The 22,722-nt window shown below is 43.1% G+C and overlaps 1 protein-coding gene across 2 annotated transcripts in view; it reads right to left on the reverse strand.

Annotated features, from left to right (window-relative positions):
* Window positions 1-22,722, reverse strand: part of CEPT1 (choline/ethanolamine phosphotransferase 1) — a 91,401-nt gene that overhangs the window by 13,545 nt on the left and 55,134 nt on the right. For both annotated transcript variants that reach the window (XM_077295408.1, XM_077295409.1), the window contains exon 5: window positions 19,636-19,720. In XM_077295408.1, the coding sequence (XP_077151523.1) occupies window positions 19,636-19,720 (85 nt within the window). The remainder of the gene's footprint in view (window positions 1-19,635; window positions 19,721-22,722) is intronic.

The raw sequence follows: 22,722 nt of genomic DNA on the forward strand, positions 1-22,722 counted from the left end.
GATTTATGCATCTGTTAATAAATCCTGCTCTTGTTTGAAGTCTCTAACTTATTTGCATCTTATTAAACCTGCTAAATCTGCAGGGGGTTGAATACTACTTGCAGGCACTGTATGACATGCAACATGTGACATGCGACATGAAACATGCCACATACAGTACGTACATACATACATCATACATACAGTACATACAACATACATACAGTACATGTAACAGAGTACATACTCACCATCACTTGTCACTTTGTTCCCCGATGCCATTGTCATCTGAAAAAATATTAAAATAATAAACAACAAATATACTCCCTAATCCGCCGAAATCCAATTAAAACGAGTGTCCCTCGACGATCTCCCGTGGAGAGCAGGAGCATCTGCTGATGAGACTGCTCTCCAGGGGCTCCAGGAACACAATGAGGGGAGGAAGGTATCCTTCCACAATGTATTCCTACGCCCCTGTGAGAAAATAGTCCCTAGTCTCACTTTATGGCATTGCTGTTGAGAAATTTTCACAGGCAGCAATTGCCATAAAGTGAGATTTGTCCTAAGGTAACCTCTCAGTGATGCACTGCAGGAGCCATTGTCTCCTGTCAGTGTGTCACTGAGGGTCCTATAGAGCAGTGACATCACCCGATGTCAATGTTCTATAGGGGAGCTCGTCATGGGACACTAGTTATTAATTGGACTACGGCGGACAGGTAGTATACGGTTTATTATTTTACGTTTTTTGCAGGCTCTGAAATATGGTAAGTATGGTGAAATGAAGAATATTAAAATACTTTTTTCCTAATGTGTGTGTTTTATTAACCCTTTATTAATATTAGATTAGTAATGGATAGGCGTCTTATTGACGCCTCTCCGTTATTAACCCGGCTTAATGTCACCTTACAATAGCAAGGTGACATTAACCCCTTATTACCCCATATCCCACCGCTACACGGGAGTGGGAAGAGAGGGGCTAAGTGCCGGAATTGGCGCATCTTACAGATGTGCCATTTCCGGGGCGGCTGCGGACTGGTATTTGTAGCCGGGGGGGGGGGGGAACCAATAGCCATGGCCCCTCTCTAGGCTATGAATATCAGCCCGCAGCTGTCTGCATAGCCTTTCTGGCAATAAAATATAGGGGGACCCCACGTCATTTTTTTGGGGAGTCCCCCTATTTTAATAGCCAGTAAAGGATACGCAGACAGCTGCGGGCTGAAATTCATAGCAGGCTACAAATATTGGCCCCCGGCCGTCGGCTTTCCCCCTCTGGCGCAGAAAATTGCGTGGGAGCCCATGCCGTTTTTTTTTTTTTTTTTTTTTAAATTACATAAACATACTGTTTATTAACCCCTTTCTACAAGCTGACGGAATAGTACGTCAGCTGGCAGTATCCCCCACTTTGAGGTGGGCTTCGTGGTGAGCCCACTTCAAAGCCGCAACAAGTCAGCTGTTTTCAGTACAAAAAAAAATAAAAATGTACTTGATCGCTAAACGGCATAGCGAGAAAAAAAAAATCAAAAGCCAAAATTATGTTTTTTTGGTCGCCGGGACATTGCATTAAAATGCAATAATGGGCGATCAAAAGAACGTATCTGCACAAAAGTGGTATCATCAAAAACATCAGCTCGGCGCGCAAAAAATTAGCCCTCACCCGACACGATATCTCAGAAAATATAGACGCTACAGGTATCAGAAAATGGCGCAATTATTTTATTTCTTTTTAGCAAAGTTTTGAAATTTGTTTTACCACTTAGATAAAAAATAACCTAGACGTGTTTGGTGTCTGTGAACTCGTAATGACCTGGAGAATCATAATGGCAGGTTAGTTTTATGCTGTATGCACACGTTGCAGATTTGGGTGCAGAATTGTCTGCACAAAATCTGCATCTCCTTGCAGAAAACGCTGCTGCGTTTTGGATGCATTTTTTTCACGGTTTTTTCATGTTTTTGCGCGGTTTTGATGCAGCTTTTTTGTGTGGTTTTGATGTTGTTCTTGGTGCGGTTTTTGGTGTGGTTTTTGCGCGGTTTTGATTCAGTTTTTGCTGCAGTATTTGTTGCTTTTTTTGCGTGGTTTTGATTCAGGTTTTTGATGCTTTTTTATGCAGTTTTTGGTGAAGATTTGATGCAGTATTTGGTGCGGTTTTGATGCAGTTTTTGGTGCGGTTATGATGCAGTTTTTGATGCAGTTTTTGCGCGCTTTTGATGCATTTTTTATTTTTTTGGTGCGGTTTTTGCGTGTTTTTTGTGCGTTTTTGTATGCGTTTTTGAAAGCTAAAGATGTATTATTGAACATTATTGAGTGATGTAATTTCTGTCCAACCTCCTCTATTACATTTGTCCAACCCACACTCAATTACACACAGATAGACATATAGATGATAGATGAAATGGATAGACAGAGCTACATGTAGATAGATCTATAGATGCATACATCTATCTATTCCTATATCTATCCATAGATATATGTGGATAGATATATCTATTGACAGATGTATGGATAGTGTAGGGTGCGTGTCCACTGTCAGGATTACATCCGAATTAGCTGCAGATTGGATGCTGCGTACTTGTAGTCCCATTGGATGATCCCCGCACACACCCGAACAGTCCCACACACACCCGAACAGTCCCCCACATCGTCACACACACCCGAACAGTCCCGCACAGCGCCGCACACATCCAAACAGTCCCGCACACATCCGAACAGCCCGCAGACCCCGAACACACCTGAACAGTCCCGCACAGCGCCGCACACATCCAAACAGCCCGCAGACCCAGCACACACATACACGCACACAGTCACTGCCCACATTCCGCCCACCAGGGCCAGACTGGCCATCGGGCACTTCTGGCAATTGCCAGAAGGGCCGGTGCCAGTCGTGGGCCGCTCGATCCGCCTCCCTCTGCCGCCGCCGACTCACCCCCCTGCCGTCGCATTCAACTATACCGGCGTCCATTAGATGCGGGCTGTGCTGGATATACCACTGTGCGGGCTGTGCTGGATATACCACTGTGCGGGCTGTGCTGGATATACCACTATGCGGGCTGTGCTATATACTATGTGGGCTTTGCTATATACTATGGGGAGTATATTATCTTCTATGGGGAGGCCATGTTATGTACTATGTGGCTGTGGTATATACTATTGTGGGGGTATATTATATTCTGTGGGGGAGGTTGTGTTATATACTATGGGGGGCTGCATTATATTCTATGGGGGGCTACATTATATATTATGGGGAGGTGGGCTGTATTATATTCTATGGGGTTACATTATACTCTGTGGGGTGGCTGCATTATACTGTGGGGTGGCTGCATTATACTGTGGGGTGGCTGCATTATACTGTGGGGTGGCTGCATTATACTGTGGGGTGGCCGCATTATATTCTGTAGGGTGGTGGCTACATTATACTATATGTGGGCTGCATTATACTGTATCGAGGACTATGGGGAATACGTTATACTATATGAAGGACTATAGGGTGCATTATACTATGGGAAGTGAATTGTACTACATGGATGACTATGGCGGTGCATTATACTATATGGAGCACTATGAGGAGTGTATTATACTATATGGAGGACTGTGGAGCACATTATAATATATGGAGGACTATTGGGTGTATTTTACTAAACAAGTAAAATGCTGCATATTCAGATTGTTTTTGCCGGAACAAAAATCCTTGTTCTCAGCAGCACATCGCCGCTGTAAACTATAGATGTGCTGCTGATAACATGATACTGTATGGGGATCGGTTAGTGATCTGTTAGTGATCGTTCTGTCCCATCATTCTTTCTCAGACGGTGGAAAGAGGCCTTGAAACAAGTGTTGAACAACTTCAGTATTGTCGATCAAACTCATTTAGCGGCCTGAACTCATCGCTCGTAAATACAACCGAAATGCTTTTGTGTGATGTGCAATATGTTAGCATTTTGGGCCCCATTTTAAACTTTGCCTAAGCGTAGGGCCCCACTTTGCCTAAAACCGGCCCTGCCTACAAGTGTACAAAGATATTATACAGTCACCATGTGATAAGTGGGCCTGTGTAACTTCAAATGCCAGGGCTGAATTTTAGTCCCAGTCCGGCCCTGCCGCCCACACACTTCCATCCTCCCGAACTGCAGTGTTTCTCGGACCCACATCCGCATCTAAACTGCAGATCTTTATTACAACTGCGGTTTTGCTGCGGATGTGCCCGACTTAATAACAGTCTATGGGTGCAGAAATGCTGCAGTTCGGCACAAAAAGTGTGACATGCTGCAGAGAAAAAAAAAGCTGTGTTTCGGTGCGGCCTTTTCCGCAGCATGTGCACAACAAGTCTGCGGCTCCCATAGACTTACATTGGTTGTACACTACACTGCGGATTTGATGCAATTCTGTGCAGCAAAAAACCCTGCGGATCTGCAATCAAATCCACAATGTGTGCACACAGCCTTAGCATTTAGTGAACCTAGCAAAAAAGCCAAGCAAAAAACAAGTGTCGGATTGCACTTTTTTTGCAATTTCATTGCACTTTGCCTTTTTTGCACATTTTCTGTTACACGACATGCTAAAACCAATGGTGACGTTCAAAAGTAGAACTTGTCCCGCAAAAGATAAGCCCTCACATGGCCATATTGACGGAAAAATTATGGCTCTGGAAAGAAGAGGAGCGATAAACGAAAAAAGCTCCAGGGGTGAAGGGGTTTAGAAACATGGATATGGACGTAGCTATGGAAATAGACAGATATATCTGTATGTATGTATGTATCTATCTATCTAATCTATCTATCTATCTGTCTGTCTATCCCATATCTATCTATCCATCTGTCTATCTCATATCTATCTGTGTGTAATGGAGTGTGGGTTGGACAGAAAAGACATCACAAATCTTTTTGAAGCTAGAGGAGGGAGAGGAGGGAGGGGTTTCGGTGTGTTTTGGAGTGGGTGTGCTAGGTTCCTGCTTAGTAGCAGTGCAATGCATCATGGAACTTGTAGTATTAGAGCACAATAACTCAGGAGAAAGGAAGTTGTCGATTAACCCCATGAGAGCTGGATCCAGAACTAAAGATGTGCTGCTACAGCATGATAAGAGGTAATATTGCTAAAATAAAGACAGTGGATGTTTTCAGTGGCACATAATAGCAAGATTTATGAAAAAAAAAAAGTTTATTGTAGTGGACAACTTCTTTAATTTCCCAGTACTAAATAAAGTAAGAGGCAACAGCCACAGCCAGCTCGCCGACCACCACAGGTGCACACAACTCCGTCTTGACTGGACGTGCAGCTGTTACAAAGATCTGTTTAAATCGAAACGCATCGCTTAAATCTCTTTTCTTATATGCTTGCATCCATCTTATACTAGGATTTTAAGCCAAATATGTAGTTTTAAATTGATCAATAAAGATTTTTCATTTAAGGAGCTGGAACACCTTTTTTCTACTGTACGTTTCCCAATACTGCACAGATGATTAAATCAATGCATCAGAAACTGCCACAGGCTCTCTCACCTGTGAAATACTAAGGAAATACTAAAATCATGATCTGTTAGGGGGTTGTGAGGACTGGATTTGGGAAACATGGCTCTGAACACCGAGGTTTAGTGTAGTGGATACAGCTGTACTATTAGTGCACGTGTTCACTATCACATTGCAAAGCGCCACATCCAACTATGTTCACACTGTATTGCCAAATTGTTGCGGCAGTGTGTCAAGTTTTTCTGTCCTAATAAAAGCTTCCAAATCAATGGTGGGGTCGGGATCGGAGATTAGGTCTCACATGCACTATAGTCAGATTAGTCAAGCAGTGATAATCTCCTGCTGATAAAACACTGATTGTACTGGAACTATAATACACAGCTGAGTAAAGGTACCGTCACACTAGGCGATATCGCCAGCAATCCGTGACGTTGCAGCGACCTGGATGGCGATATCGCTGTATTTGACACGCAGCAGCGATCTGGATCCCGCTGTGAAATTGCTGGTCGCTGCTAGAAGGTCTGCACATTATTTGGTCGCTAGGTCGCCGTGTATCGCCGTGTTTGACAGCAAAAGCGACGATACCAGCGATATTTTACACTGGTAACCAGGGTAAACATCGGGTTACTAAGCGCAGGGCCGCGCTTAGTAACCCGATGTTTACCCTGGTTACCAGCGTAAAAGTTAAAAAAACAAACAGTACATACTCACCTGCGCGTCCCCCAGCCTCTGCTTCCTGACACTAAAGCGCCGGCCCTAAACTGAAAGTGAAAGCAACAGCGGTGACGTCACCGCTCTGCTGTTAGGGCCGGAGCTCAGTCAGCGTCAGGATGCAGAGGCTGTGGGGACGCGCAGGTGAGCATGTACTGTTTGTTTTTTTAACTTTTACGCTGGTAACCAGGGTAAACATCGGGTTACTAAGCGCGGCCCTGCGCTTAGCAACCCGATGTTTACCCTGGTTACCCGGGGACCTCGGCATCGCTGGTCGCTGGAGAGCGGTCTGTGTGACAGCTCTCCAGCGACCACACAGCGACGCTGCAGCGATCGGCATTGCTGTCGCTATCGCTGCAGCGTCGCTTAGTGTGACGGTACCTTAAGTGATAAACCACTGGAGTAAGACTCTCCTGCCTTATGTTATGCTGATCTCAGAATAAACAGCAAAAACCTGCCGACATATATCCTTATATATAGAATAAATTGCAGTAAAAACCTATGCGTCAAATGTATGGCAAGAACACGATGTAAACATTATATAGAACGCCTCCATGTAAAGGACTACATTGCATTTATTTTTCATTTCACGTCTCCTCCCAACACTTTTTCATCCCGGTGCTTAGTTTGTGACTTACACAGCTTGGTGCAGATACATACAATGGATGCCACATGACTGACATAAGCCTTCCCAGTCCTGAATGGTTTTGTCTAGTAAGCCTTATTTCTAGTTGTCACAGCCATTGTAACATGCGAGCGTTCTACTGCAGCAGGCACGATACACTATATAGTACAGTGTTCTGAGGAGTAGATTTATTGCTAGAGGTCATATACAATGAGGCACTGGCACCCTGCATCTGACTGCACTAACAGGTCAGGGGCAATAGAATATGCCAGGATGCAAATGAACACATTGCTAGCCCCCAAAGTATATCAAACCTGAAATAGGGAAGCTCGCCAGCATCGATGCAAGAACAGGAGTTTATTTGTGCTCCATGATAGAAAATACACGAACGATTTGGCCAGCATGGAGGACTCCAGTGCCTCAGTGCAGGCCGATATGTGGTGTAAAGTCTATCACAGTGCCCACATAAAAAGTTCTCCAGCATCCATGCAAAAGCAGGAGTTGGTTATTTTTCTACTATACAACAGAATGCACACATCTAAATACATAAGCATATTCATCGCATATATATGAATGTCTCTCTATTAGTCTGTAGGATAGTATACAGTGTTTTTTGTTTGTTCTTTTTAACCTTAAAAAAGTAAGAATACTTTGAATTTTATTGTTAGAGATAGCGGGACATTAAAAAAATCTAGGTAGAAGGTCTTACAATTAGGTAAACACAGCCACAGATGGACATGTCACATTATAGTGTGCTATTTGTTTAGGGAAAAATGCAGAAGCACTGTGTGAAGAATGCAGTTCAGCTTTCATAGGCAGTAAGAAGGTAAGTAGCAGCCCAGTGCAACAATTGTCTATCAGTAAGTGTGACCAGCTCTATAAAAATCTGAGGTTTGGCAGTTTGTGGTTCTGGAGCTTTGAGGCATGTATTAACACAGTGCCAAGGAAGGAAAACATACAGTTATATGAAAAAGTTTGGGCACCCCTATTAATCTTAAGCTTAATGTTTTATAAAAATTGGGGGGTTTTTTGCAACAGCCATTTCACTTTTATATATCTAATAACTGTTGGACACAGTACAATAAACCTAATTTCAAGGCAGAAACATTACTAACAGAAAATGTGCAATCTGCATTCAAACAAAATTTGACACGTGCATAAGTATGGGCACCCTTATTTTCTTGTTTTAAATACTCCTACCTACTTTGTACTGACTTACTAAAGCACTTTTTTTTGTTTTGTATCCTCATTGAGCTTTGAACTTCATAGCCAGGTGTATGCAATCATGAGAAAAGCTACTTAAAGTGGCCACTTGCAAGTTGTTCTCCTGTCTGAATCTCCTCTGAAGAGTGGCATCATGGGCTCCTCAAGACAACTGTCAAATGAGCTGAAAACAAAGATTATTCAACATAGTTGTTCAGGGGAAGGATACAAAAAGCTGTCTCAGAGATTTAACCTGTCAATTTCCACTGTGAGGAACATAGTAAGGAAATGGAAGAACACAGGTACAGTTCTTGTTAAGGCCAGAAGTGGCAGGCCAAGAAAAACATCAGAAAGGCAGAGAAGAAGAATGGTGAGATCAGTCAAGGACAATCCTCAGACCACCTCCAGAGAGCTGCAGCATCAACTTGCTGCAGATGGTGTCACTGTGCATCGGTCAACTATACAACGCACTTTGCACAAGGAGAAGCTGTATGGGAGAGTGATGCGAAAGAAGCAGTTTCTGCAAGCACGCCACAAACAGTCGGCTGAGGTATGCAAAAGCACATTTGGAGAAGCCAATTTCTTTTTGGAAGAAGGTCCTGTGGACTGATGAAACCAAGATTGAGTTGTTTGGTCTCATCATGAGATCATTTGAAGAGGGCTGTCCATGCTCGGCGACCATCAAACTTACCGGTAACTGAACTGGAATTGTTTTGTAAAGAGGAATGGTCAAAAATACCTTCATCCAGGATCTCATTAAAAGCTACAGGAAGTGACTAGAGGCTGTTATTTTTGCAAAAGGAGGATCTACTAAATATTAATGTCACTTTTCTGGTGAGGTGCCCATACTTATGCACCTGTCAAATTTTGTTTGAATGCAGATTGCACATTTTCTGTTAGTACAATAAACCTCATTTCAAGGCAGAAACATTACTGTGTCCAACAGCTATTAGATATATGAAACTGAAATAGCTGTTTCAAAAAAAACTATTTTTATAAAACATTAAGCTTAAGATTAATAGGGGTGCCCAAACGTTTTTATATAACTGTAAGCAATAATCTAGGAGAAGCAATTGTTGCTGGCCATCAATTTGAAGAGAAAGATTATTCCTTCTTTTTGAAGGAAAGATTCAGACAGTTGGCAATCTTACCAGTAGTGGACTTCCAGCAAATTCACTCCAAGGTCAGATTATGAGATGCTCAGAGACATTGCAAAGACCTAAGGCCGGTTTCACATTAGCATTTGTAGCAGCTGCGGACTTCCTCCGTGAAGCCCAGCCCTTGGCTGCACCTCCGCTGCTAGCTCCGCCTATTTCTGCATGCGGCCTGTGTACCTATCTTTAACATTAGGTACGCAGGTCGTGCCACTGTATGCGGATGCTTCCGCATGCGTCATTTTGACGATGCGGAGACCAGCGTAGAACGCAGCCGCACGACCTGCATACCTAGTGTTAAAGATAGGTACATCGGCCGCATGCAGAAATAGGTGGAGCTAGTGGCAGAGGTGTGGCCGAGGGCGGGGCTTCACGGAGGAAGTCCGCAGCCCTCCGCAGCTGCTACAAACGCTAGTGTGAAACTAGCCCAAGAACTACAGATTAGACTCTAAAGGCTTCAGCTAAAATGTACGTAGAATGTCCAGGTTCACTACATTTTTCATTCGTCTAGTTTTACTGGTTTGTTTAAATTAGTTGCCAGAAGAAAAAACTTTTTCCTTTTAAAAAGACATTGGCAGGCCAGCTATTGTTTGCCAAAATGCATCTGAACAAACCGCAAGACTTCTGGAACAATGTCAACTGGAAAGACTAGATCAAAGATGATGCAAATATGGAGGTTGCAGCAGTCACGTGACTGACCGGAAAAGCAGTGCCAACATCGCAGAAGCAATACCAGTATGGGAGCAATTTTTATTATCATGTGAGGCACAAGCAGTTAAGGGGTTATCTGATGAACAACCCCTTTAAAATCGTAGTAAAAGATTAGAAAAACATTTGTTTTTCAAAAATAATTCCACTGTTGTGAGCAGAGTATTAACAGCTGAGATACTTGGCTGGAATCAGCCACGACTTTTCCCTTTTTTAGGGCCTTGGTTGCTACATGGGGAGAGAAGCGTAGATCAATTGTTGGTCATCAGTTTGTGTGTTCGAGTCTGTGAAACAGAATGAGTCCACTCAGTATTTAGTCAGTATTTTACCTCAGTATCGGTAAGCTAAAACAAGGAGTGGGTAAAAAAGTGCAGAAGTTGTGATGTGTTTCTATTATACTTTTCTTTTGACTATTCCAAACCTGATTTTGAATATCGCGATCTATGAATAGCAGCTACAGGCAAGCTTTCACAGAAGAATCGTCATGATAAGCAAGGGGGTCTTCGACAGACCCCTGGCTGTCACAACCCATCGGCGCCCCACAATCACGCCAAGAGCATGGAATGACTGGTTATTGTTATTATAGCGCCATTTATTCCATGGCGCTTTACATGTGAGAAGGGGTATATAGTTAAAACAAGTACAATACAAGTCACAACTGGTACAGGAGGAGAGAGGACACTGCCTGCGAGGGCTAACAATCTACAAGAGATGGGTGAGGATAAAGTAGGTGAGGGTAGAGCTGGTCATGCAGCGGTTTGGTGGATGGGTGGTTAGTGCAGGCTGTAGGCTTGTTGGAAGAGGTGGGTCTTCAGGTTCTATTTGAAGGTTTCGATGGTAGGTGAGAGACTGATATTTTGTGGTAGAGAGTTCCAGAGTAGGGGTGATGTGCGAGAGAAATCTTGTATGCAATTGTGGGAAGAGGAGATAAGAGGGGAGTAGAGAAGGAGATCTTGTGAGGATCGGAGGTTTCGTGCAAGTAAGTACCGGGAGACGAGGTCACAGATATAAGGAGGACACAGGCTGTGGATGGCTTTGTATGTTGTGGTTACGGTTTTGGACTGGAGTCTTTGGGTAATGGAGAGCCAGTGCAGGGATTGACAGAGGGGAGAGGCTGGGGAATAGCAGGAGGAAAAGTTGATTAGTTGGGCAGTAGAGTTTAGAATAGATTGGAGGGGTGCGAGAGTGTTCAAGGGGAGGCCACAGAGCAGGAGGTTGCAGTAGTCAAGGCAGGAGATGATGAAGGCATGGACTAGGGTTTTTGCAGATTCTTGGTTGAGGAATATACGGATCCATGAAATATTTTTGAGCTGAAGTCGGCAGGAAGTGGAAAGGGCTTGGATATGTGGTTTGAAAGACGGATCAGTGTCAAGGATTACCCCAAGGCAGCAAGCTTGTGGGACTGGGTAGAGTGGGCAGCCGTTTACTTTAATGGATAGGTCCGATGGGGGGGGGGGGGTCGCGTGAGATATGGGAAAGATGATGAATTCTGTTTTGTTCATGTTAAGTTTTATTTGTAGTAAATTAGTCTGCACTCTGCTGGATAATTTTTGGTGCTGGTGTAGCGAATCAGAATCCTAAATCACAATAATCAGAGAATACACCGCACTCACAGGTGGAATAATATGCAACAATTTTTTCACAATTTATTGTGTACATATATACATGAATCAACATCAAACATGTGTAGCGAAAAGCATTGACGTTTCGAACCCAGCCGGGTTCTTAATCATATACCGCTGTGGAAAAAAGAGGAAAATATACAAAACATAAATCACAACAATTACATAGTTACATAGTTATTAAGGTTGAAGGAAGACTGTAAGTCCATCTAGTTCAACCCATAGCCTAACCTAACATGCCCTAACATGTTGATCCAGGGGAAGGCAAAAAAACCCCATGTGGCAAAGAGTAACTCCACCATGGGGAAAAAAATTCCTTCCCGACCACATACGGCAATCAGACTAGTTCCCTGGATCAACGCCTTATCAAGGAATCTAGTGTATATACCCTGTAACATTATACTTTTCCAGAAAGGTATCCAGTCCCCTCTTAAATTTAATTAATGAATCACTCATTACAACATCATACGGCAGAGAGTTCCATAGTCTCACTGCTCTTACAGTAAAGAATCCGCGTCTGTTATGCTTAAACCTTCTTTCCTCCAGACGTAGAGGATGCCCCCTTGTCCCTGTCTCAGGTCTATGATTAAAAAGATCACCAGAAAGGTCTTTGTACTGTCCCCTCATATATTTATACATTAAAATAAGATCACCCCTTAGCCTTCGTTTTTCCAAACTAAATAGCCCCAAGTGTAATAACCTATCTTGGTATTGCAGACCCCCCAGTCCTCTAATAACCTTGGTCGCTCTTCTCTGCACCCGCTCCAGTTCAGCTATGTCTTTCTTATACACCGGAGACCAGAACTGTGCACAGTATTCTAAGTGTGGTCGAACTAGTGACTTGTATAGAGGTAAAACTATGTTCTCCTCATGAGCATCTATGCCTCTTTTAATACATCCCATTATTTTATTTGCCTTTGTAGCAGCTGCCTGACACTGGCCACTGAATATGAGTTTGTCATCCACCCATACACCCAGGTCTTTTTCATTGACGGTTTTGCCCAGAGTTTTAGAATTAAGCACATAGTTATACATCTTATTACTTCTACCCAAGTGCATGACCTTACATTTATCCCCATTAAAGCTCATTTGCCATTTATCAGCCCAAGCTTCTAGTTTACATAAATCATCCTGTAATATACAATTGTCCTCCCCTGTATTGATTACCCTGCAGAGTTTAGTGTCATCTGCAAATATTGAAATTCTACTCTGAATAACCTCTACAAGGTCATTAATAAATATGTTAAAAAGAAGAGGGCTCAATACTGACCCCTGTGGTACCCCACTGCTAACCGTGACCCAGTCCGAGTGTGCTCCATTAATAACCACCCTTTGTTTCCTATCCCTGAGCCAGCTCTCAACCCACTTACACATATTTTCCCCTATCCCCATTACTCTCATTTTATGTAACAACCTTTTGTGTGGCACCGTATCAAAAGCTTTGGAAAAGTCCATATATACTACGTCCACTGGGTTCCCTTGGTCCAGTCCGGAACTTACCTCTTCATAGAAGCTGATCAAATTAGTCTGACATGAACGGTCCCTAGTAAACCCGTGCTGATACTGGGTCATGAGGTTATTCCTCTTCAGATACTCCAGCATAGCATCCCTTAGAATGCCCTCCAGGATTTTACCCACAGTAGAGGTTAAGCTTACTGGCCTATAATTACCGAGTTCAGTTTTTGCCCCTTTTTTGAATATTGGCACCACATTTGCTATACGCCAGTCCTGTTGTACAGACCCTGTTATTATGGAGTCTTTAAAGATTAAAAATAATGGTCTATCAATGACTGTACTTAATTCCTGCAGTACTCGGGGGTGTATCCCATCCGGGCCCGGAGTTTTGTCAATTTTAGTTATTTTTAGACACCGCTGTACTTCCTGCTGGGTTAAGCAGGTGACATTTAATGGGGAATTTTTATCACTACTCATTTTGTCTGCCATGGGATTTTCTTTTGTAAATACTGATGAAAAAAAGTCATGTAGCATATTGGCTTTTTCCTCATCCTCATCCACCATTTCACCCAGACTATTTTTAAGGGGGCCAACACTGTCATTTTTTAGTTTCTTACTATTTATATAGTTAAAGAATATTTTGGGATTATTTTTACTCTCTCTGGCAATGAGTCTCTCTGTCTCAATCTTTGCTGCCTTGATTTGCTTTTTACAGAATTTATTTAATTTTCTGTATTTATTTAATGCCTCCTCACTACCTACTTCCTTTAATTCTCTAAATGCTTTCTTTTTGTCCCTTATTGCGCCCCTTACAGCTCTATTTAGCCATATTGGTTTCCTCCTATTTCTAGTATGTTTATTCCCATACGGTATATACTGTGCACAGGTCCTATCCAGGATGCTAATAAATGTCTCCCATTTTCTTTGTGTATTTTTGTGTCTCAGGATATCATCCCAGTTAATTGCCCCAAGATCCTCTCTCATCCGTTGGAAATTTGCCCTCCTGAAGTTTAGTGTCCTCGTCACCCCCCTACTACCCATCTTATTAAAGGTTACATGAAAACGTATTATTTTGTGATCACTATTCCCCAAGTGACCCCCAACCCTTATATTTGATATGCGGTCTGGCCTGTTGGTTAATATTAGGTCTAGCAGTGCCCCCCTCCTTGTTGGGTCCTGAACCAGTTGTGAAAGATAATTGTCTCTCATAGTTGTCAAAAACCGATTACCTTTGCTGGAACTGCAGGTTTCTGTTCCCCAATCTATTTCAGGGTAGTTGAAGTCCCCCATAATAATGACTTCTCCTTGAGTCGCAGCTTCATCTATTTGCTTTACGAGGATATTCTCCATTGCTTCCATTAGTTTTGGAGATTTATAACAAACCCCTATCAGTAATTTATTATTTTTTCCCCCTCCCCTTATCTCCACCCACAGGGACTCTACATTTTCATTAAATTCACCTATATTATCACGCAGGATGGGTTTTAAGGAAGATTTTACATATAGACACACACCTCCCCCTCGCTTATCTGTACGGTCATTTCTGAACAGGCTATAGCCCTGCAAGTTAACAGCCCAGTCATGGCTCTCATCCAGCCACGTCTCAGATATCCCCACCATGTCATAATTATGCTCCAACAACACTAGTTCTAATTCATCCATTTTGTTGGCGAGGCTTCTGGCATTAGTATACATGCACTTGATGTTACTCTCTGTTCCTCTATTCTTTCTTAAATTACTAACTGTTCTAACCCCACCCCCCATGCCACCGCCACCCCCAACTTCCTTATTTGTGCCCAGGTCTCTATCTGCACTATCTTCCCCTCCTATAAAATGAATACCCTCCCCCCCAATCCCTAGTTTAAACACTCCTCCAACCTTCTAACCATTTTCTCCCCCAGCACAGCTGCACCTTCCCCATTGAGGTGCAGCCCGTCCCTAGCGTAGAGCCTGTAGCCAACTGAGAAGTCGACACCATCATGTTATTAGCAATCTGCACACAATGGGTATAAAACCCAAAATTAATAGCCCCAAAGTCCAAAACCTGTGGAAGAAATGAAAATTGCACCAATCTAGAATCGTGTCTATATAGATAACCAAAACCACACATGAGAGAGGAAAGAGTAGTTTGAAATGTTTTTACCTTTTTGAAATATAGGTAAATATAGATGTGATCCCAAATGGGAAAACACACGGTGTTCAGTAGGTATGCTGTGGGGAACAGTGCAATAGTTGAAAGTTAAAAAATTGCTCTGCACGAAGGTCAGTGAGAGGTAATAGAGTGGTCTATTTTACCTAGGATACCAGTTTGTAGCGCCTGGGTGTTTTCGGCTTCCTCGGGGGGCCAGTATGTTCTTTTATATGATGGGTTTCGTACTATGCGGTCTGAGTACCTTTTTTGTGATTTTTATGCTTCAAGTCATGTGTTCTAGGCTATTGGGAAGCTACACAGGGTATTATCCCAAGTAGTTTATGGATGGTTTCCGAGGACTATTATTATGGTATCTGTATCTGAGATTTTGTATTAGCTATTGTGGTGTTATATAGAGCGGTAGCGGCATCTCATTGTGTGGGTAACTTATGTCTGTAAGAGGGAGGAGGGTTACAGAGAGTGAGTGTAGATCGAGGTGTTTAAGATTTCTGCGAGTGTGTGCAAGTTTGTGGGGTGGGGACTGTAGACAAGGAGCGGAGAGGTTAGAGAATGTGAGTAGGTTGTGGTCAGAAAGAGGAAGCAGTGAGTTAGAGAGGTTAGATAGGGAGCAGAGGAGCGTGAAGATGAGGTCCAGTGTGTGGCCATCTTTGTGAGTGGGCTCAAAGGGCGCCGAGAACGAGATTAAGATCCCACGGTTCTATCGGAAGATGGTAAGGTGGCGCAAGGTGGGCGACACCCTGAAGAAAAGTCTTCACTTGGGAACGGGAAGCCAGATCCTTCTGGAAGAGGATAGACAGAGCGGAAAACTTGACCCTTGAGGGTACTGAGCAAGAGACCCGCTTGAAGGAAAACTGAGGATGGAAGAAAGGGAAAAGGACATTGGAAACAAGTTGCTCTCCTCGCACCACTGGAAGAAAGCCTTCCAATATCTGTGATAAATGCGCGACGATGTTGGTTTTCTCGCTCTAAGGCCGGGTTCAAATTGCGTTAATGGCAATGCTGTGACTGCATCCGTTACATAGCGGCACTAACGCTATGTAACGGATGCGTTAGTACACCCATTAACTGCAATTATGTAGCGCATCGCTAACGCATGTCATAATCGGCATGCGTTAGCGATGTGCCGTCATTCTGTGACAGATCCTCGGACGCGGTCTGCAGTGTTTCGGGGTCCGTCACCGCTAGCGCAGATGGAGCATAACGCGATCTTTAACGGCACTTGTGTTAACGCCGTCCGTTTAACGCATGCGTTGAACGGACTGCCCTAACGCAATATGAACCTGGCCTAATCATGGTCTGAATGACCTGTTGAGAAAAACCAGCCTCCTTCAGGACTGCGGCCTTAACGGCCCTACCGTTAAACTCAGAGACTGAGAACTCTGGTGGAAGATGGGGCCCTGCGAGAGTAGATCTGGACAGTCTGGAAGCCTCCAGAGGACGTCCAAAAGCATGTTTACCAGATCCACATTCCAAGGTAGTCTTGACCAGACTGGAGCTATAAGGATTATGGGAATCCCTTCTGACTTTATCTTTTTCACGACTCTCGGAATTCAAAGGGAGAGGCGGAAAAAGATAAGGCACCTGAAACTGTGATCACTAGGGCATCGCAGCCTGGGACATGGCTAGGAATAGGGGAACCTTGTGGTTCATCTGAGACGCCATGAAGTAGACGTCCGGAGTGCCCCATCTCCGACATATTTGGTTGAAGACTGCGGGATTGAGAGACCACTTGCCTGATGCGAGGACCTGATGACTTAGAAAATCGGCTGCCCAATTTTCCATCCCTGGAATGTGAACAGCTGAAATGGCTGGGACGTAACGTTCCGCCCATTGGAGGATCTTTGACACCTCTGACACGACTTGCTTGCTGCGAGTCCCGCCTTGGTGATTTATGTAAGCCACGACCGTGGCATTGTCCGATTGAATGCGGACCGGTTTGCATGCGAGGAGCAGAGCAAGGAAGCAGAGCAAGGAAGATATCCCTTATCTCCAGAAGATTGATGGGGAGAAGGGCTTTCTGAGCGTTCCAGCGACCCTGCGCCGTATTCTGAAGGAAAACCGCCCCCCAACCGAGGAGACTGGCGTCGGTGATTACCTGCCACAGGAGGGGAAGACCTCCCACGCAGGACTGAGGCGGATAGCGTCCACCAGGTCAGGGATTCCCTCACCTTAAGAGGCAGAAGAACAGGCCAGTCCACGGAGACAGTTCTCTTGTTCCAGACCAACAAGAGGGAGAGCTGAAGAGGATGAGTGTGGAACTCGGCGAAAGGCACGGCTTCCATGGAGGCAATCATCTTCCCCAGGACGCTCATGCAGGACTGTAGGGGAGAGGAACTGGTTGCTTTATAGAGCGGATTCCCTGGCAGAGAGAAGAGAACTTGTCTTTTGGAAGGAAAACACGAGCATGGGACAAGTCGAACTCCATGCGTAGGAACACCAGGCGCTGAGTTGGAATCAAAGAGGATTTCTCTCTGTTGACTATCCAGCCGAGACTGATCAGAGTGTTTAGAGTGACCTGAAGACTCTGATCGCCATGACTGCTGCCATGACCTTGGTGAACATACTGGGGGCAGACGCCAGGCCGAAAGGAAGGGCCATGAACTGATAATTATGGACCTGGATCGTGAACCAAAAGAATCTCTAATGCTGCACACAAACAGAATGCCTCAGGCAGCGCGTGTTAAATGCCGCTGACAGTGGCATTTAACAGGTTAACAGCTTGGCTCCACCCACGGCGGCTAAAGGCACATGATGACTGATTAAATAAGCCATCATCTGCCAGAAAGATGCTGGCTTGACGTGCAAGCCCACACCAAAGGCAGGGACATCACATATGACCAATAGGTCATATGTCGTTAAGAGGTTAATAAAGATGCTATGAATTGTACCGACTTTGCTGGGTTCACATTCTTATTCTAGGCTTGCCTTTACCTGCAGTGATAGACATAGAAAAAAAAATTGACACTTTTTTTTCGTCTTCACCTCTTGACAATAACCAGCTACCTGGCATCAGCTTCTTGTTTATCATGGTGCCTAACGCTAAAGAGGACCCAAGAGCAAATAATGTAAATGAATCAGCCTGGTTTCGAGTTGGAATAAAGTTGGAAAAAAGTTAATTTCAGTTCTTCAATACAAAAAGTTAAACCCATATATTATATAGAGTCATTACAGTGGGGGTGACTCGAGTATAAGCAGAGAGGGGCGCACTTTCAGCGTAAAAAGAAATGGGCTCAAAATCTTGGCTTATACTCGAGTATATACGGTAACTTTGTTCATATATTCCAATATGTGATCATAGGGCAAAGAATGGACACTCCTGAGACCAGCATGTGCTCAGTCCCCCATCATCAGTATCTCGCACCTCTTTCCATGATGTTGATGGATGGGCTTCAGCGTTGTCCTCATTCTCTTCAGTAATAACCAGAGACTTGTGAGCAAAATTTCAACACAAAAGCAAGCAGGACAGCGTGCAAGTTGTTAAAACTAATGAGAAGATGCCAGGGAGGATTTTCAGTGACAACGCGATTGTGGTGATCCAGTTGTTGCCATGGCAACCTAAAGCCAAGTAATGGCCTTGGAATCAACCACAGTGGCCTTTTAGACACAATTAGGGCAGGGCCTAACAGTTCTCTTGTAAGTGTAAAACTGACAGTCTAATAACGTGCAATACCGAAGTATTACAAGGTTTCGAGTCAAGTGATCCAAAAAAAAAAAAAAAAAAGTCCAATAAAATTAGTAAAATTAAAAAACACCAAATATTAACATTTTGGCATTTTGTTAATACCAAAAAAGCTGGTTTTATGCAAAAAGAGTAAACAAAAAGTACACAATTGAAGGCGCCGTCTACGTAAGCTATAAAAACCAGTTATGTTATTAAAACCCTGTTTGGTGAAAACCGAAATATAAAAAACATGGCAAAAATGTAGCCTTATCATGCAGACATACAAAAAAAACGCAATAAGCAGTAACCAAAAAGGTCACATGTAAAAAAACAAAAACAAAAAAAAAAAACCACCTTTATTATGGCTCTATAGAAAGGAGACAAAAAAAAAAGCAAAAAAACAAAACAACCTATAAGCAACTCATGCATGTCCGATTTAAATAACTAAGGCATACTCACCTCCCAGCATTCCTGAGGTTCTAGCTGCAGTGATCCAGGGTCTTCTGAATTGAGGAGATATCGCTTCCAGAGCCAACAGACATCCGGAGAAGCCTGCACTAGAGCCGCTGGGGCACCAGAAGGCGAGTACACCTTCGTTTATTATTTAAAAACCATCTATACATACCTCAAAAAAAAAAAAAAAAAAAAAAAAAAAAAAAAAAAAAACACAAAATATAAAAAAATCCATTGTCAGAGAACCCCATTAATTTAATTAGTACCTATTTTTACTCAACTTACTAATAAGGTTTCTATTTTGAAGAAGATGAGGGCACATATAACCTACACTAGAGACTCTGCGTTGAGAACCTTGGCCCTAGATTATTGGTACAAGTATGTTTGGTACAAAGAACATGTCTGATTTGGTAAATTACAATTACATTTTTAATTAATTATAATCAGCAAATTACCATTGATTGCCACAAATCTGGTCCACCGATCACAGCCAATAAGTGCATGATAATTATGAAGATCTGCACTTCAGTCACATCAATTCTGATTACATGCAGGAAGTCAAAAAGACAAAGCAAATGATTAGAACATATTTCATTCTAGGTAGGTTGATCTTTGCTTAAATAGTTAACACTGCTATAAAAACAGACTTTCATCGAATGCTAAAGTAGAATGACAGAGGGTGCAGTATGAGCAGGCAGGTCACAATTGCAGTCATATGATGCTGGAGCAGACTGCAGTTGGTAGAGCCAAAAGATTGTGACTGCTATATATTGTAGTACACGTGCTACACACATTCCAATTGCTAAACAAAGGGGACAATAATAAAAACCCAAAACACTGGAATGGTCCTTTATTATCCTACCATTTTGCTGCTGTAGAATCATTACCACTGCTTTGCATCGGTTTCTATTACCGTAATTCCTGTAATATAAAATTTGCATTTATATATAGTCAAGGCCTCTAACAAATGTAATTGTCGTTTGGCACTCAAACATTTTATTTTATATTGTCATAAGGGTGTATTCGTAAATCAGCTGCAATCTCATCTGAAAAGGTCACAGGCCTCTACAATTACGGTGAAATGGATTAGGTACACTATCTCACAAAAGTGAGTACACCCTCACATTTTTGTAAATATTCGGTTATATCTTTTCATGGGAAAACACTGACAATATGACACATATATGATACAATGTAAAGTAGTCAGTGTACAGCAGTGTACATTTGGTGTGCCCTCTAAATAACTCAAACACACATCCATTAATGTCGAAACCGCTGGAAACAAAAGTGAGTACACCTCTAAGTGAAAATGGCCAAATTGTGCTGAAAGTGCCAATATTTTGTGCAGCCACCATTATTTTCAAGCACTGCCATAATGCTATTGGGCATGGAGTTAACTAGAGCTTCACAGGTTGCCACTGGAATCCTCTGACTCCTCCTTGAAGACATCACGGAGCTGGTGGATGTTAGAGATCTTGAGCTCCTCCACCTACCATTTGAGGATGCCCCACAGATGCTCAATAGGGTTTAAGTCTTGAGTCATATTTGGCCAGCTTCTTTAGCAAGGCAATGATAGTCTTGGAGGTGTGTTTGGGGTAATTATGTTGGAATAGTGCAGCCCAGTTTCCGAAGGGAGGGGATCATGCTTTGCTTCAGTATGTCACTGTACAGGTTTGCATTCATGATTCCCTTAACGAACTGTAGCTCCTTATGGCTGGCAGCACTCATGCAGCCCCAAATCATGACATTCCCACCACCATGCTTGACTGTAGGCAAGGCACACTTGTCTTTGTACTCCTCACCTGGTTGCCGCTGAAAAAAATTGACACAGTCTAAATCAAATAAGTTTATCTTGGTCTCATCAAACCACAGGATATGGTTTCAATAATCCATGTCCTTATGTTTGCTTGTCTTCAGTACAGTGTTTGCAAGCTTTCTTGTGCATCATCTTTATTAGAGTCTTCCTTCTGGTTTGACAGTTATGCAGGCCAATTTGATGCAGTGTATGGTCTGAGCATTGACAGGCTCAACCCCTGTAACTTCTGCAGCAATGCTGGCAGCACTTGTATGTTTATTTTGAAGAGCCAATCTCTGGATAGGACACCGAGCATGTCGTGCACTTAATGTCTCTGGTTGACTATGGCAGGGAGAGTTCTGAGTGTAACCTGTCTTGTTAAACCGCTGTGTCACCATGATGCAGCTCAATTTCAGGGTGTTGGCAATTTTCTTAAAACTTAGGCCATCTTTCTGTACAGCATTATATTTTTTTTTTTATTTTTATTTATTTATTTTTTTTAATTCGCAGAGTTTTTTGCCATGAAATGCCATTATGAACTTCAAGTGAAGAATGTGTGAGCGGTAACACCAAATTTACTACACCTGCCCATTAACACTTGAGACCTTGTAACACTAACGAATCACATGACACCAGGGAGGGAAAATGACTAATTGGGTACAATTTGGTTATTTTCTCTTAGGGGTGTACTCACTTTTGCTGCCAGCGGTTTAGACATTAACGACTATATGCAAGTTCTTTAGAGGGCACACCAAATTTACAGTTATACAAGCTGTACACAGACTACTTTACATTGTATAAAAAGGGATATTTCTTCAGTGCTGTCCCATGAAAAGTAGTAATAATTTTGATAGCACCAACCTATTCTGCAGCACTTTACATTTGAGGAGACCTTTACAGACAATAAAAGACATTACAGAATAAGCATAACTCCGATACCAAAAGGTGTGAGGTTCCTGCTCGCAAGCTGCAATCTATGAGGAAACAGGGGAGATATGTTGTGCTTATATTGTACAATCCATAATTAACTAAAATAATAACATTTACAAAAATGTGAGGGATGTATTCACTTTTGTGATATACTGTACCTTATATGCTCTATATTTGCACCTTAGACAATCTTCAGAGGATAGTAGGTCTTGGAATTGTACGGACTTTACAGCAGCAAAATAGAGGAAAATTTACACTCGTGTTACTATATCAGGATCCATTGCTTCTTTTGTGGTTAATGTAACAATGATTTCTTATTCTCAACTTGTGATAACTAAATAATATTTCAGTGTTACCTTCATTCCAGTAGTAAGAATTTCTCTTGATATATGTTATGTACAACGTAATGGGGGGGGAGAGAGGGGGGGGAGAGAGGGGGGGGAGAGAGGGGGGGGAGAGAGGGGGGGGAGAGGGGGGGGGGAGAGAGGGGGGGAGAGAGGGGGGGGAGAGAGGGGGGGAGAGAGGGGGGGAGAGAGGGGGGGGAGAGAGGGGGGGGAGAGAGGGGGGGAGAGAGGGGGGGAGAGAGGGGGGGAGAGAGGGGGAGAGAGGGGGAGAGAGGGGGAGAGAGGGGGAGAGGGGGAGAATAGATTTTCTTTTTTACAATTTCTATAAGATTTTGTCCCATCAATTATTTTTTTTGCGTTTTGAAAAGAGAATCAGACAGGGCCAAAAAAGGAGAATAAGGCACATTACAGACAATTTAAAAGCTGACTTCATGGAGATTTCACAGGACAATATGAGGGTCGTGCATTACTCT

Source organism: Ranitomeya variabilis, chromosome 3, assembly GCF_051348905.1.
Source record: "Ranitomeya variabilis isolate aRanVar5 chromosome 3, aRanVar5.hap1, whole genome shotgun sequence".
Taxonomy (NCBI): Eukaryota; Metazoa; Chordata; class Amphibia; order Anura; family Dendrobatidae; genus Ranitomeya; species Ranitomeya variabilis.